Below are 16,973 nucleotides of genomic sequence, written 5' to 3' on the forward strand. Positions count from 1 at the left end.
GAGAACTATAACAGCAGATAACACCAAGAAGAAAACAGAAGAAGAATGTCATCCCACAACAACAACAAGGGTCGCAGGGAATGGGGTCAGGGGGAATGGGGGAATGGGGTTGCAAGGGAATGGGGCCATAGGGAATGTAATGAATATGTAATCAAACTGGGGAGGGGACTATTGATTATGTATTAGCTTGACCTATATCTGTAACACACTTTTCTCCTTACGGTGTGCAAGTTTGGAGGAGCTATCCCCCTTGCACCCGGCGCTGCGCAACGCTGGAATAAACATACCTGCTTTATAACCAGTCTCTGGGTTATAGAGTTTGATTCCGCAAGTCAATTTGGCACCCCAGATGGGACCTCCTCTGTTCGGCTGCAGGACCAGCTGAGAAAGGGGACGCCTTTGGCGCGCCCCGAGATTTCTCGGAAGGACTCCCCTCCCTCATCTGATCACTGCAGGAGCAGACAAGGACCCTCTATCGGCGGACCAGGTATGTGAAATGGGGGACCCGTAAGTCGTGAGGAGACGTCCTACGCAGGGCACTGAGGAGTCGGCGTGCTCCCCCCCGAGGGATGTGAGCTCACGGGTTAGGTTGCCGGCTGGGTTAGGAGGACTCCATAGGGAGTGCCTACAAAGGGGCCAGTAAGTCGTAGGCATGGTAAAAGAGCTATTGCTCTCAGGTGATTGCTAACAGGGCAGAGCTTGTCTGCTCTCTCCTACAGGGTGATTTGGGTAATCCTGGGATAATTGGTATCATACAGCGCTGTCTATATAGGTGACGTAAGTCAACAACTAGCACCGGTGTTCTTAACATCTTTGGTTAAGCTTAACAAATGAGTGTGAGTGTGGTGTGAGTGAGACGCAGCACAGCTGCGGGGCGAGTGCGGAGTCCCGACCCGCGGTTCCGTCCTCCCGCGAGGGAAACGGCCGGGGACGGACGAAGCGAAAGTTGTCCCCCCAATACTTGTTTGTCCTTGTTCTAATATGTGTTTATTTTTGTGTTATAAATTACTGGTTATTGTAAAATACAGTGTCGTAAAACGCATATGGGGCTAGCTGGGAGGAGGTGTTTCTACTTGTAAAATAGTACGGTGGTTTAGATTAAGTTATGATGGGGATCACAGGGAAAGGAGGTCCCCAAGTGTACACCCCTGGGGTGTATAGGGTGTATTCTGGCACATTGGTGAGATACTGCTGGGGAACAAGGAGGAACCCTGAGCTGGAAAACCCTGATTAAATATTGTAATCAGTGGTGGTTGATGTATAAGCTGGAGGATGGGAACAATGAACATATAGAGGGATGTCTGTGTGGAATGAGTGTCAACCCATTTATGTGATATTGTGTTCTGCCTGCGAAGAGGTGTAAGGGAGGTGGATCAGTCAGTGATGATTCTGTGGCGAGATGTTTATAACTGAACGATACGGATTGCTAAGGGAAAGTTACATGGTATTAAGGGTGGTTACGGAAACTGAAGAACTGTGTTGTTTAATCTGTGGGTTTTGAAGGGAATGGGACAAACTGTTTTGATGGTATAAGAAAGTGTAGTTGTTAATGGCTTACAGAAGTGTAACAGGGTATATGGAAGTGTAACTGAGGGTATGTGGAAGTGTAACTGAGGGTACAAATAGTGGAATAGTGTACAGAGGAAAAAGGGTTAAAGAGAAAGTGAGTTTATCTGTGCTGGCATGAGAGCAACCCCCCCGCACCATTCCCCTGCAAGCAGAACTCTGAGTGAAAGGGAGAGCCAGGATCAGAGACTGCTGCTGTAAACAGCGAAGGGGGAGGTGGAGAGGACAGGGCACTGGAAGTGAGAATGTGCAGAGATCTAGGAAACGTGAAATCCCAGTGTTAGCACTGGATGGCTCTGGAGAGGAGGTGAAATGTAATAATGACAGTTTGGAAAGCGCGAAAGTTTGGGAAGGACACAGGTTGAGGCTGGCAAAGATAAGCAAGATGTAGCCGGGATGTCAGGACTGAAGAGAAGTGCACAATATGGGAAAAAACAAAAAACAAAAACAAAAACAAACAAACAAAATAAACCAAGTAGGAATACAGGAATTCTTGTACCTGTCAGGTTACCCTGGCAAGAAATTTAATAAAACTGGGGCTAAGGGTCAAACAATATTAGCTAATTAAAATTGTAAGTCTGGTTTTAACACAAACTGGAAAACAAACAAACAAACAAACAAACAAAAAAAAAACAACAACAAAAAACCAACAATGTTGTACTCCCAGGAGTTACAGCAATCTCAAATAAGACACTTAGGGGTGTGGGCATTGGGGCCAAAGTTGAAACCCTAAATAGAAGTAAAAGCAAGGGCTCACCCAGTCAGGATAAAGTGATGCCCTTTGAGGTTATGTGACTGTAGAAGGATAAAAGAAATAATAGATAATTTTTTGAGTTTTAATTACTAATTGAATGGGAATTCAAGTACAAAACTCCAATTTTGCCAATTTGCTAAAAGTTTTGGATAGCAAGTGCTTTAGTTTGGTAGAAGACATGAGGGCAAGTAAGGGAATCATCGAATTGGTACACTCAGTCATGGAAAATCCATGCACTTTATCAACCAAATTAAGGAATGAATAGGTGGGGTTTACCTTCTGGATTTGAGGGATGTCTCCTCTGCCTGGTTTGGCCAAAGGAAGCCTAAGGTTATTTGCCTTTGAATAAGAAAGCCCTAATAGAGGGCTTTCCAGGTCAGTTAACCTGGACAGTGTTACCCAGGATCGTGAGAACAGCTTCATGATTTTTGAGAACTGGTCAACTCGTGAACTTGAGACCTGGGATCCTCCATCCTAGGGTGGAACTTTACTGCAGCACATGGATGCCACAGCAACAAAAGAACTGTGTACAATAGACTGAGAGTTTGCTGAGTTTCTTGGTTTACAGAAAGCACAACTTACTCCACAGCAAGTGACATACTTGGAATATGAGATTACAGCTGGGCTTTGAACCTTAAGGACTGCCAGGAAAGAAGCCATCTGCTAAACCCCTGAGCTGCAAACTGCCAAGGAGCTCCATACGTTCCCAGTAACAACAGGAGGATGCCAACCATGGACACACAGCTACTGACTGATGGTGAACTTCAAACAGCATGAAGTGAGTAAGGGATAGCCAGGGTGCACTGGTGCTCAATATTCAGGAAGCCCATAAATCTACACTGGGCCAAAGGATACTAATTTTAATATCTCATACAGTGTTTACTGTATTGGAGGCAAAAGGGGACATTGGCTCTCACCCCAAAGATCCCTGAAATACCAGGCCCATCCTGGTATGCAGGGTGATGTAGAGGTAATTGTAACTAATATTGTCAACCCAGTATCTTTCCTTAGCAGAACTCCCAGATTGCATGACCGCTTTGAAACAACTGAAGCTGCACATTCCAGCTGGTCGGTTGGACCTGAAGGATGAACCCTTAGAAGATGCAGAATACACCTGGTTAACCAACAGCTGCAGTTTGATGAGACAAGGAGACTGTAAGGCAGGACATGCAGTAACTGCTACTGACCAGGTAATCGAAGCACAGTCACCAGCTGTGGGGACTTCCCCTCAGAAGGCTGAAATAACTGCCTTGACGAGAGTCTTAATTATATAGACAGATGCTAAATATGTGTTTGGGGTGCCACATGCTCATAGTACCATCTGAAAGGAGCAAGGATTGCTCACACACAAGGAAAACAGCATGATGTAAATCTACCAATGGCTACTATAGGTTGTAAAGGACATCAGAAATGTAACACAGCACAGGAAACAGAGAATAAGATGATAGATCAGATGGCAGAACAGGCAGTTGAAGAGGGCTTCAATTCCAGACGGTAAACTTAAAATCTCTGAACCCAAGTCAAAACCTGTAACATATTCTAAAGAGGACAGGAGTCTAATTAATGATTTAGAAGGGAAGAGAGCAAGCTGACAGATGGGTGCAAACCCAGATGGACACAATGTTACGTTCCAGTTTTATGGAAATTGGTTATAAGGGAAGATAAGAGAATATATTGGGCAAATCAACACTAAAAAGTACAATCCCAGTACCAAGAACAGGGTCAAAGGGGCCTTCCAGGGCAACAATGGCAAATTGATTTCACAGAACTCCCAAGAAAAGGGGGGTATCAATGTATGAAAATTTCTGTCACCTTAGAAACAGTTCAGGATGCTGCTGCAGATGCCTGATGGACAATCCAAGAGGAGGCATCCTGTTTATCCAAAGTTGAATTGCAACATGGGGTAGGCAGGGATAACACTGATTGAAGAATGGTTTTCTCTGGACTATGGGATAAACTTACTAGTTGCCAAACTTCGGATGACTAAAACAGCTTTTCTTAGCCTGCATCACCTTACTACTCTTCGTGTGTTTTGCTTGTGTTGTTATAAGATGCTCTTTGTGTCTGTGCCAGGATACCAGAAGGGAATATGAGGTATGGAAGAGGAATGAGCTAAGGCAAAAGGTAGAGAGTGGGGCTTATTTCAGGATGCATCAAGAAAGAATAAAATAATCTAGCAGGTGGAAGCCCTGCTAGATTAAAGAAAAGGGGGGAATTGAATAGTGAAAAAGGACTCCATAGTAGCTGAAAGGGGAACATTTTGCTACAGAAAGGGAAAAGTGGCCTCACCAAGGCAAAGGGTAGTTACAGATAGGTAGTTTATGTTAAGGGAGGACAGAGAAAGGAGGAATTACAGACACTTAGTCAAAAGAAAACCGGAGAAGAGGGAAATAAAGATAAGAAGGAATTGTCCGGAGACCTCTGACAAGAAGAAGGATTAGATACCCCGGGCAAGACGACGCTGACATGGGAGAACTATAACAGCAGATAACACCAAGAAGAAAACAGAAGAAGAATGTCATCCCACAACAACAACAAGGGTCGCAGGGAATGGGGTCAGGGGGAATGGGGGAATGGGGTTGCAAGGGAATGGGGCCATAGGGAATGTAATGAATATGTAATCAAACTGGGGAGGGGACTATTGATTATGTATTAGCTTGACCTATATCTGTAACACACTTTTCTCCTTACGGTGTGCAAGTTTGGAGGAGCTATCCCCCTTGCACCCGGCGCTGCGCAACGCTGGAATAAACATACCTGCTTTATAACCAGTCTCTGGGTTATAGAGTTTGATTCCGCAAGTCAGACTCCCACCATAAAGCTTCTTAGATTACTTTTCTACAGAATAATTAAGAAAGAGGAAAAAAAAAAAAAAAGCAATGCAGTTTGGAGGTGCTGCTGGCTCAGCAGAGAAACTGCTGTGGGAGTGCTGTGCACAGAGCACACGAAGCAAAAGAAAGGGGAACAGACTCCCACAAGGAAGAGACTGAGAAATTACTTATTTACTAGGCCCTTCTTCTAGACAGAAGATATTTCTTCAAACACGAAGGACCAGAGTGGAAAAGATGGAGGCAATAAGTAAAATGAAGAAGAGGTTAGCAGAGCTCCACTTAGCCCAGCATCATAATGAAGTTATCTACCTTGAAAAATGAGTGCTAAGAAATTATCTATCTCCCACATAATGCATTTCACTCCTTCCTCTGTGGGACAGATCTGGCTGATGATTGCAGGCAGAATAAGACAGACCGTTGCCTCTAATTTTGAAAGTTTTGATGAAATCTTAAAGAATCAGAATTGAAATAATAAGCAGGAAAATTTGATACCATTCTATCAATACTCAGACTTCCCTGGATACCAACATGAAAGAGAAGCCATTCCTTTATGACAGCCTCTGGCCTAAGCAATGCACTGCAGCAGCAGTCATGGTACAGTGATATACTGCCCTTGATAGAAGTTTTTTTTATTCATGCTTAGTGTGTCCATGCAAGTGCACCTCGTGGTGCATCCTCTGGGCTTCTGAATGACCCTCACTGCAGTGTATGAAAAACTGAAGAGTGAGGGTTTCACATGCACTGCACAATGTTCTTCTTGATCTTCCTAAGATCAAGGGCCCCTAAGATGATCAGAGGGCTGGAGCACCTCTCCTATAAGGAAAGATTGAGGGAACTGGGCTTGTTTAGCTTGGAGAACAGAAGGCTCCAGGGAGACCTCATTGTGGCATTCCTGTACTTGAAGGGAGTGTATAAACAGGGAGGTGAACAACTGCTTACCTGGGCTGATAGTGATAGGACAAGGGGGAATGGTTTTAAATTATGACAGGGGAGGTTTAGGTTGCATATTAGGAGGAAGTTTTCCACACAGAGGGTGGTGACACACTGGAACAACCCAAGGAGGTTGTGGATGCCCCATCCCTGGAGGCATTCAAGGCCAGGCTGGATGTAGCTCTGGGCAGCCCAGTCTGGTGGTTGGCAACCCTGCACATAGCAAGGGGGTTGAAACAAGATGATCATTGTGGTCCTTTTCAACCCAGGCCATTCTATGATTCTAGGACTTATGCACATACCTGTATGTATTTTTATCTTAATTAGCAGGGCTTAATGACTGACAGAAGCAGTCAAACATACCTATTCAACACTCTAAACCAAAGAGGGAAATCTACAGTCATCCTGTATTGTCCTTCTGAAAATTATGCTATTTTGGTGCATTCTGAAGGGAATAAATGTGATTTCATAAATAAAATATTTAACCGTTTCTTCTGCGGTCATTAATGGCTTGATTTTAAAATTACTCTGCTTAGACACAAAGGCATTTCCAGTATCATTCAATCCCCATGCCATATTTGTGGTTTGTGATGGAAGCATACTCTCAAGAAGGTGAAGAAGTGATCTTGGCACTTACCAATTATCATGATAATTTATTTCTATGGGTGAGAAGGCTAAAGAAGCAATAACAAAAGCCAAACACCATTCTCTAAACAAAGAAAATTGATCCAAACCTCTCTTTATTGATTCATGTTAGGAATGTTTGTATCAGGCTCAGTGAGTGGACAAGGAGCTGAAGTGTGCATGGTGTGGCTATGCCTTTTTAAACACGTAGCTGAAGCAAGAGTGAATTTATGCTCCCCTTATGCAACCTCACAGCAAATCTACCATCCTACTGTACAATGTATTATCTTCAACATTTCTTCAAAAGAAGCACAGAAAATAAAGAAAGGATTTTCACAGCTGGCAATGTACTAAAATTTATTAACTTTCACCAGGAGAATATAACGACACTGCTGTTAAAAGAAAATGCTGGAAACTTGTTTAATTTTTTTAGTTTTTTAAAATAGAACCTTTTCTCCTTCAATGATGGAAGAGAAGAGGGGAAAAGAGAATCTGTAAATATTTTCAGCCTTCTCAGCTGAAATAAATAATTATAGTTTTATACCTTTCTGTCTTCCGATGCACACATTTCAGAGTTGATTTTAGCTTTCAGAAATGATCTTTGCCTTCTAAATTGAAGTATTCCAGGTTTTCTCTAATTAAAAACCACTTACATAGTACATCACAAGCTTAGTGCCTACTCACCAGCCACACTTCTCATACATCTGTTATTGCACAAAAATGAGAGTGGAAGACCTTCTGTATTAATAGTTTATGAAGATACCTCAATTACAACTGACCAGACAGTATTCTTGCTATGTTCTTCTCCTGATCCTCTCTCTGGAGTCTCTTTTTTTCTGGAGGGCTAAAGCTTCCTGAAGTGATAATGCAATCTCCTGAACAATAACAATGTTCAACAATAACAATGACTTGGTGTTGGGCAGCATCATTTTGAGAAATAGCTGTAAGAAGTGCTTAGGCAACCTTGTTTGTACAGAGCACCAACTAATTAAAGTAGAAACTCCGGCTTTCTTTCCCCCTCTAGGTGACAGAGTTTTAGATCTAAAGAAACAAAACCAAAAAAGAAAAAAAAACAAACACCAAAAACCCCACACAGGAAGAAGGACAGCCTGTATTAGACATCAGTTCAAAGAGGAATAAATGAAAAAAAAGTCTGATTTATCCACAGGAAACTGCCTAGGATCAAGGTTTTCACAGTCACCTACTTTATTCCCAGTTCCTTTTCACCTAATCAGTCTCACTGCATGTTACTCACAATGAACTAACAAAATGAAGAACTTCCTGGAGCAAGGTGCTGCAACAGTTCTGTACAGTACAGAGGCTCTTTCCTTCCTCTGTCCTTCCTCCTTTCTACTCTTCAGTCTCTCATGATATTTGTGTTACCTTCTGGATTCCAAGTTCTTACTCACTTGCCAATGATTTCTGCCCACATGCATCCATAAAACAAAACATTAGTACATTATGAAAGACAAGCTGTCAGATACCCCAAGGTAGAATCAGAAAAGAAGCAGAGAAGGTGGTATTTCTATATCTGTATTGCTGATTGACAAGCCTTGTGAAAGGACATGTGCATGCATTTACCATTTGAAAGAAGTAATCATGCTTGCTGAAGGCATCAGCCTTAGGAAGAAACCCATATCTTGAAGGAATTAATGCTCTTGTAATGCTCAGCAGCTGACTTGTATTATTTCAGATAAACATGGCTGAGAACTGATGGATACTTATTCCACGGACACAAGCATTTTCTTCACAGAATATCTGCTTTCTTCTGTACCATCTTCTGCTTTGCATAATACCATATGAAAGTCACTTCTAGAGTTTGGAGCTTTTTGGAGGTTCACAAGAAAATGCACAGGGAGAACAGTACCTTGAGTGATGCAGTTTTAACATTGTTCTAGTGTTCTAGTACAAGACTGCATAGAAAGCAAAGCACTGTAAAGCCTACCCACAACCCAAGGCAATAAGAAATGTAAAAAAAACAAAACAAAACAACACCAACAGTACAGGCTTTCTTGACAAAGTCATAGTTAACAGCTTAATGGCAGCTAGTAGGCAAGATTTGCTCTTATGAAAGGAGTATGAGGCACACAGCAGTTTGAAATGTGCATAAATATGCATGTACAGGAACTGCATCTTTCGAACATGTTAAAAGCAAGTAGATGAAACGAACTCCTACCTTGGAGGGCCTGGAGTGTACGAGTCTGTACAACAATACAGAGCTGCAGGACCAGCTGTGGTGCACTTTCCAGAAACGTGGCTAGCAAATGCAGCATACTCACATCTGCATATTCATACACCATTTTCCAATAAAACCGCCATCTGTCATTCTCTCCACTCTGTCGACTCCGGATACCCAAGTATATAGTGTGGAAATACCTGGAAATAAAAGAGAAAAAATTATAGAATTGCAGAATGATATTTTACAGGTAGCAGTTTTGCTCAAAAATAACCTACATTTTCCCAATGTACTTCAATGTTCTGAACATTTATTTAAAAGGAATATCATATTGCAACTTATAATAGTTGATGTCTTAATAGTAAACTAAACTGAGGACAAGATTTGCCTTTGCAAAACTGCTAAAAAAACATAGCACTATATATATATACATTTGTTAAATAGTACTCCTTTTACAGACCCAGTTTTCTGAACAGAAGTGTAGGGGAGATATATTGACTACATGGTCTCCCTTGAAGCTTTTTCAAATAATGTTGGGGGAAAAAAACCTGATTTTGTGATGGCCTCTACTGAGAAATTGCAAAGAACGGAGTCCATTTCTGTGGAGCTCTACATGAACTTGGAAGACCACCAAGGCCAAGCCTTGCTATGGATGAGCTCCTGATTCTCCACAGGTCCAGAGTTTACTATACAATGTTTCAGATACAGCAAAATACATAATGATTTTTCTCACAGATTGACTATTTTAGAAGGACAGAAGATCTATCAGTGACGGTTTCTATTCTTGGAGGAGTGGAGATCTGTCTGTGAGTCGCCTTGGTGATGGGAACTAACTCACTATGACTGCTTCTGTGCAGCAGCAGGGAGCACCAGCAGGAGCCAGGAGCTTGTAATTGGCAGATAAGGGAAATAATGAGTTGTAGAATCATATAATCCTAGGATTATAGAATGCCATGGACAGGGCTGTTAGCCACTGGATGAGGGTGCCCAGGACCCCATCCAACCCGGCCTTGAACACCTCCAGGCATGGGACAACTGTAACTTCTCTGGGCAGTCAGTGTCAATGCCTCACTGGCCTCTGAGTAACAAATTTCCTCCTAACATCTAACCTTAATGTCCCCTCTTTTAGTTTAAAGCCAATTCCCCTTGTCCTATCTCTATCAGATGGTATGAAAGTCAGTTTCTCTCAGGTTTATAAGCTCCCTCCAAATACTGACAGTCCACAACGAGGTCTCCAGAGACTTCTCTTCCCAAATCTCTCAGCATTTCCTTCATAGGACAGGTGTTTCAGACCTCTAATGGGCAGAATGTGTCAGCTCTGGTGGGGAGAATATCTGGCCATCAGCAAACAACATAGATTCCAGTGGATGTCAGAACAACGTTCTGTTTTAGAAAGCAAGGTATACCCTATTACAGCAAAGCCACCTGTATGCTGAGATGCTTTCCACGACTCCTGAAGAGCCTGCTGTGATCTTCTCTGCTACGGGCCAATGATTACACTATGTGGCCTCTGGTCTGCTCTCCTCTCACCTGACAGGTGTGGGGTAGGACACCTTGCTTTGACAAGGAGCTGAAGGAAAATCTGCATCATGTGAGGCTTTTTATCTTGTTATTCTGTCAGAAAATCTGGACTCTGCCCCTACAACTATAGCTTAGTACTAATTGAGGCTAGCTGAAAAAACAGTCTAACTTAATGAAAAATTTTCAAGATTAAGATACTGTCTTGCACCCTATCCTACTGGTGTGCCCTGTTGGTCTACTAAATGAATTGGATCCCCTGTTCTCTTTCTCCCTCTGAATCTCTCACATCGTGGACCTGAAATAGCTTCTTATGATATTTTGATCCTTTAAATATATTTTCACAGCCTTTTTTAAAGAAAAATTGTTTTTTCTAATGAAGACATATTTAACAAATTTTAACAACTTCTGATATGAAATGCTTCAGCTGGCTAAGATACAGCATTCCAGCATTTTTGCGTCTTCTCATATGCTTTCATCATAAAATCCTTTTCATAACTAGTAGAGCACAGTGAATTGTGAGGACCGTATGTATCAGCTGCATGTAACATTTGTTCCTCTTCTAATCAGTTCTAACTCCAGAAGTACCTTCTCTCAATGAAAGTTCTCTGACAGACAGAAGAGACCAGGGTTCAGCTGCCCCAGCAGAGAATGATTTCTGTATTCGCACCCAACATACTCGCGTACCCAACGTACACATCAGAGCAACAGCTTCACTCAGGAACATACGTCAAACAAAACCAGGGAGTAGCACAGAGCTCATATCTGAGCCAGCAGCCCTTCTGCTGACAACTCACATCACACAGCAATAGAAAAAGCAAAAAACATAAAAATCACATTTAAATTAAAACTACATCAGGCAGCTCTGAACTGTAGGATATCTTTTATTAATTTATTTATTTAGTACAATTTTGCTAGCGGACTCCTTTCAACACTTAAGTTTTTGGTTGCAATTGATTTAGTTGTTCCTAGGTCTTTAGAGTCCTGCATCACAACAGGGACAAGCAAGACTCGCATGCTGTCCTGCGGATTGTGTTTTGTGGGTGGTTTGTTATGTTTTGGCCTGACTCACATGTCCTTCCAAGGGGCACACCTGGGAATAGTGCACTTAGTGGGGCAGACAGCCTCTTCAGCATCCTTCTTTTGAGATATCCCTGACCCTTGCTATAAATATCTAAAGTAGCTTCGTCTGCTGAAGGTTGTGCCAGGAGGCTCTAACCCTGCCAATGGAGCCATCTGCAACTTCAGTTTTACAGCATTTGTGCAAAAAATACTTTTCCTATTAGGAAAATGACACGCTGTGCCAGGCAACATCCCTTAGGGTTCTTCACCTGCTCTGCAGAGTGGTTGTGCATGGCAAATACGTTGTGATTAATGAACCCTTATGGAAATATTTCCTCTCCCATTGCACTTTATTGTGAAACATTGGCAGTGAGTTATTGGGAACTGGGGAGTCATTGCTCTTAGTCTACTTTACTCTCTACAATTTAGACAAGAGGCAGAGGAAGAAGATACTTTCTCTTTTTACACACTAGGGACAAAATTTCAGCCCAGGGTGTTTATTTCTGTCCTATAAATTTTGGCCAAATTAATTGCAGGCTAAAATGAGCATTTACACACATAATTACTGTCACTGATTTATAGGCACAATCAGGTGATTAGACAGCTAAACATCCTCATTTGCATCCACAATTAATTGCACCAGCAATTGATGTTATGTGTGCAAATTAGCAGTTATTAAAATAAAAAGACGGTTTCATAAAATGCTTCATATATCAAAGATATTTCATACCCACGGTTAAATTTTAAAAAAGAAATTTCTTATTCTTGTTGTGGTTTCCAAATATAGTTTATCACTGCAATAATGACACATTCTATTATATATATACGCATTATGTAATTGAATCTTAGACACTGTTACTGAAGTCCTATTGTCAGCAAATGCTATAAATGCTATGCAGACACACTCAAAGGCAGCTCGCGCCCTGAAGAGTTGTTCTCTTTCTGGTCATCTGGTATCATTCTAGTGCAGCTCACATTTCTCCTGAGTTCAAGCTGTGGCTCTTAAGTAAAACCACATTCAAGCAAGATATAGGAAGGATTCATGACCTCTCTGGCTTTGAAACTATCTTAGGTTCACTGTGGAGCACACTGCTTAAACATGAAGTTTTAGGTGTGTTATTTTCGGTGGTGATTATATCTTAAGACCTAAACTTCAGCCATATGCATGTCCCTACAAATAGACAAAACTTCCTACTCATTTCCCCGAGAAGTATTTAATTGACATGAAAATAAATGACAAGAAGTGATTGAGAGTTTGGGTACTAGAGGGAGAAACAAGGAATGGGAACTATGGCGACAATACTGCCATCTAGGAAAGCAACTACATCTAATAAGAAGTCAAGATAGTCCATCAATGTTTCTTATTTCATTAAAGAAGACTTATGTTTGCAGAGAAAATCTTAAGTAACAGAGCTTCCTAAAGCTAGAAAAAGTTAGAAGACTAAAAAAATACTACCAGAAAGTGATATCAGATCTTTTAAATTCTTTTCCTTTTCTTTTTCTGAAGCCAGACCACAGCTCAGTTTGTCAACAATGATATAAACAAGCTTCCTACTCAGCATAAAAAGAAGGGAGTAGGAAGTAATACTTCCTATATTCCTAGTAATCAGATAGCAACATATACATTGTTCTTTGAGAATTTTTCTCTCAGGAGGAAATAGAACATGCTTCAGCTTTTAATTGCTTCAATTTATTTCAGTATATCAACCACAAGACACGGTATGCATTCCACTGACTTCAGGGTTATGATTTATATCTGGGACAAGATCTTGAATGACATTCCTTTTCCATTATATTAATGAAGGAAGGCAGTAAAGTCAAAAGCAAACAAAAAAGCAGGTTAATCCCTATGCTGCCTACAAAAAGTGTTCATGATGAAAGCCAAACAGAAGGAAAAACTCACCTATATTTGTAGCTGTGGAAAATATTCTGTACTAGGGATAGATCCATTCATTCTCATTAGAAGGTGGCTCTCCAGAGTTTCAAAAATCAAGAATTCTCATTTTGCTCCAGGTTTCCATGCTAAACTTGAGGAGATGTCCTCTAAATTTAAAATACATCTAGTGATATTTTAATTGCATAATTAAAGCATGCCCAATTGTGCATTTAATTGAGATGTGGTACTGTAATTATATGATAATACCAAATATTTATAAGAGTGCTTTCCAAGTTTAAAGGGCTTTACAAACATTAGTTGATTAACTAACTGGGATGCATGTAAATAATCTTACAGGATTCACAGCCCAAGAATTGGCAGCTAACCAATCCAATACCTTCCTCTGAGAGCAAGGTATAGCATTCACTCAAACTCAAAACCAGGTGTGATTCTCTAAGCCAGTAATGGGAATGAATTGCCCTTATCTGATTTGCAGATTTTTATTTTTTTTTTCCTTCTTTCTCTCTTTTTTTAAGGAATATGTTTGTCTTGAATACTCCTGTCCTGATAATACTTCCTCAGCTCTTGCTCCAGTACAATGCAAAGAAACCTCCCAAATACTTTGCAAACAGTATTCTGTTCCTAAGATCTCAGTTATTCTAGAAGAGAGAACTGAGTAGGACATGGAAACCAGGTCCTGATTTCTTGTGGAGCTGCTCACTTGAGTGCAGAACTGATCTCATTGCCCATGGTTTGGTTTCATCAATGTTTTTCAGTCTGCTGATCTCCTCTGGGTTTCCTATCCCAAATTTTGCCATTTGTCTTCACCTCCTTTCTTCCAGCTGCGCATTTTATTGCACATCTTTAGCTAGAAACTGAGATTAAGAACAGTTATATTCAGTAACTCTTCATTTAGACGGTGTGGGCAAGCATGGCCATGCACAAGCATAATGCCATATGTAAACCCAGTCTGGTTATGGCTCTGAGCTCTTCTTGTTACAGACTTTGACGTTAATGAAACCATCCATCTGATGGCAATTCACGCAGCTCTGGAAAAAAAGCCTTCCGTTTAGAAGTGTCAAAGATTATATTGCTACCATGTGTTTCATCTAAAAAGTCCTTAGGATGATACACATGAATGAGAAGCCATTTGCATTCTTTGGAAAAAATGGAAGCGTTCTGATTTCATGCCTCATGTAGTCCATATTTATTACAATTGCCTAAATCAGTAGAGGACATTTGCTTATGTTACATAATCTGCTGGAACATTTGTGAGAAGATCAAAAACCATTAATGGCTAGCTGCAGCAATCTGAGATGCTTATTCTGATGTCTAATTTGCCCTGGTATCAAACAGTACATTAAACAATTTAGCCATACCATGAACAATTGCTCCTTTTGTGTTTGAGGTGAGGAGAATAAAAATCACAATTGAAGAGCTAAAAAACAGTAGAATAAACAGCAATTCAGATAAGTGGTATTTTCTTCTGTTGCCTAGTTACCAGGAAAACTTAACTGTATTTGTATCTCAACAGTATTTGTTGTGTTAAGTAACAACAGATTGTTCTGTTTTGCTTCTTATGTGCTTTCTTATTAGGTAAGCATGAATTCATAAAAAAAAGTTCATTTAGAAGGAAGGCTTACTTTCTTATCAGAACATGCTAATGCTTATTCTTTTTGTTCTAAAGAAAGGGACAAAATAGTTCAGTTCTAATTCCCTCTTCCAGGAAGGTACAAGCCATAACAGCCAATTCTTAATTTTCCAATCAAATTATTTTTTGATAGGAGCATTAAGGTTTAATGTGCAAAGGGAAACCACAATACATCCTGTAGCGCAGCAGTGACCAAAGCTTGTTCAGCCAAGCATGGTTCTGGCAATTTACCAGCAACCAAATGTATGGGCTTAATTTATTTTAAATTATGAGTGCAGCATCTTCACCTGTGTCACTGAAAGGAGATCCACATGAGGACAGATCCTAATGGGGAATATTTCATCATAAAAACTGTTAGAAGCCTTATTTCCAGAATATACCTCCATTACAAAAAATAAAACCAGCCCCTCACTTCTTGTATTTAATTTTCCCTTGAAATGTTAAGGTGTCAGTGAAATATCTCCTTTAATAAGAAGCAAAACACTTTATAGGCGTAAACAAAGCGATTACATCTGTTTCATTATGACCACTAAAGCATTCTGCAGCATCTTCCATGACTGGGTGATCTTTCCCAAATGGCCATGACTAATAGCAACATTTTATGGCCATCTGAGTCTTCATGGCTATCTGAATTAATCAGATGTGATCAGTCAACCCCAGCACTCTTCCCTATCTGACAAGGCCAAACTGTGGACATGCAGTATGTGAATTTCTAGTATAGGGAGATGGTAGAAGGAGGTATGATGAGGTGTGAGTTTAATAAGGAGAAGACAAGATGGCCAAAGGAAACCTGTCATTCATGCATTTTCTTCACCACATACCACAGGCCAGAATAAAAAAGGAAAATGAACAAGCAAAATGAGAAAAATTCACAGCCTGCTATACATCTCACAGCATTGCTTCAGGCCAGTTGTTGCCACTGATGCTACATAACAGCCACTTTTTCTATTTTAATCAGAGACAAAGCCTTTTAGACATTTACCACAGCTAACAGCTTCTACTGTGCTCACGTTTCCTGCATGACACCACACACCTATGTGCTCTTTAACCGCAATGTCCGCTTCATCAAAAGCTGATGAAATTGCTGTGAGCCCCAGAGGCCTCTTGGTTTCCACTGCTGGGAAATGCAGGAGTTTCTTACATGTTACTAAAGCTGCAGCCCTGGAATCGGTTGCCTGTGTGAGACCAGACCCCTAGGGACAAGAGGCTTCCCAAATGAACACAGGCTCAGATCAGAGAGAGCAGAGATCCATGTTCTGTATTCCCTGAGAAGCCAAAGGCTGTCCCATTGTGTCAGAAGGGTCCACGTAGGCTTCTTAGATCAGCAACACTTACTCGAATCCATTAGGAAAACATGGCTTTGTTGGTTAAAGCTGGGGTGCTCCAAAGAATTAAATCCAGTTCCTGACTCCTCTTTAGTCTCCTTCTGGTTTTCTTCCTACAGACTGAAAGGTTGTTCAGGGTTTTCCATGTAGAAGCCTGTCTCTCGCCTTCTGAACCACCTGATTTCTCTGACCAATAGTGGTTGCACAGAATTTTTTTTACCTCTGCTCCTACCATCCTCATCATTATCATATTTGCATTCACTTCTAGCCCTACCTGCATGCTATTAATCTCAAAACATCCTGGCAAGCAACAGATACCAAGAATCAAGGAGTGGAAAATGAGACTCCCTTGGAGAGCTTCAGGCATTCCCTGGAAAGACAATCAGTCACAGCCAGGTATCCTTACCACCCAGCTGCCCCAGGAATATAACCATTATTGTCGGCGTCCTTGGTTCACCAGCCTCAAGGGTTGCAGCAAAAACCTAGCTATTGGAAACAGTCCCAAGGCTCTCCTTGCAAGACCAGCAGGGAAGACAAACCTTTCTCATGACTACTTGTTTGACTACGCTTGAAGAAATAAACACTTGCAGAGTTAACATGTGGGCATAGCTAGACAACAGTAACTCTGACTTCTAGGCACTGGGTAGCAAGTGTATTTCC

The 16,973-nt window shown here is 41.1% G+C and overlaps 1 protein-coding gene across 3 annotated transcripts in view; it reads right to left on the reverse strand.

Moving 5' to 3' along the window:
• The window catches only part of XKR4 (XK related 4), a 234,554-nt gene that overhangs the window by 86,663 nt on the left and 130,918 nt on the right, over positions 1-16,973 (reverse strand). For all 3 annotated transcript variants that reach the window (XR_011902793.1, XR_011902792.1, XM_072328202.1), the window contains exon 2: positions 8,882-9,081. Coding sequence is in view for 1 of the 3 variants with exons in the window: in XM_072328202.1 (XP_072184303.1) it covers positions 8,882-9,081 (200 nt within the window). In the remaining 2 variants the exon portion in view is untranslated. The remainder of the gene's footprint in view (positions 1-8,881; positions 9,082-16,973) is intronic.

Source organism: Excalfactoria chinensis, chromosome 2, assembly GCF_039878825.1.
Source record: "Excalfactoria chinensis isolate bCotChi1 chromosome 2, bCotChi1.hap2, whole genome shotgun sequence".
Lineage (NCBI taxonomy): Eukaryota > Metazoa > Chordata > Aves > Galliformes > Phasianidae > Excalfactoria > Excalfactoria chinensis.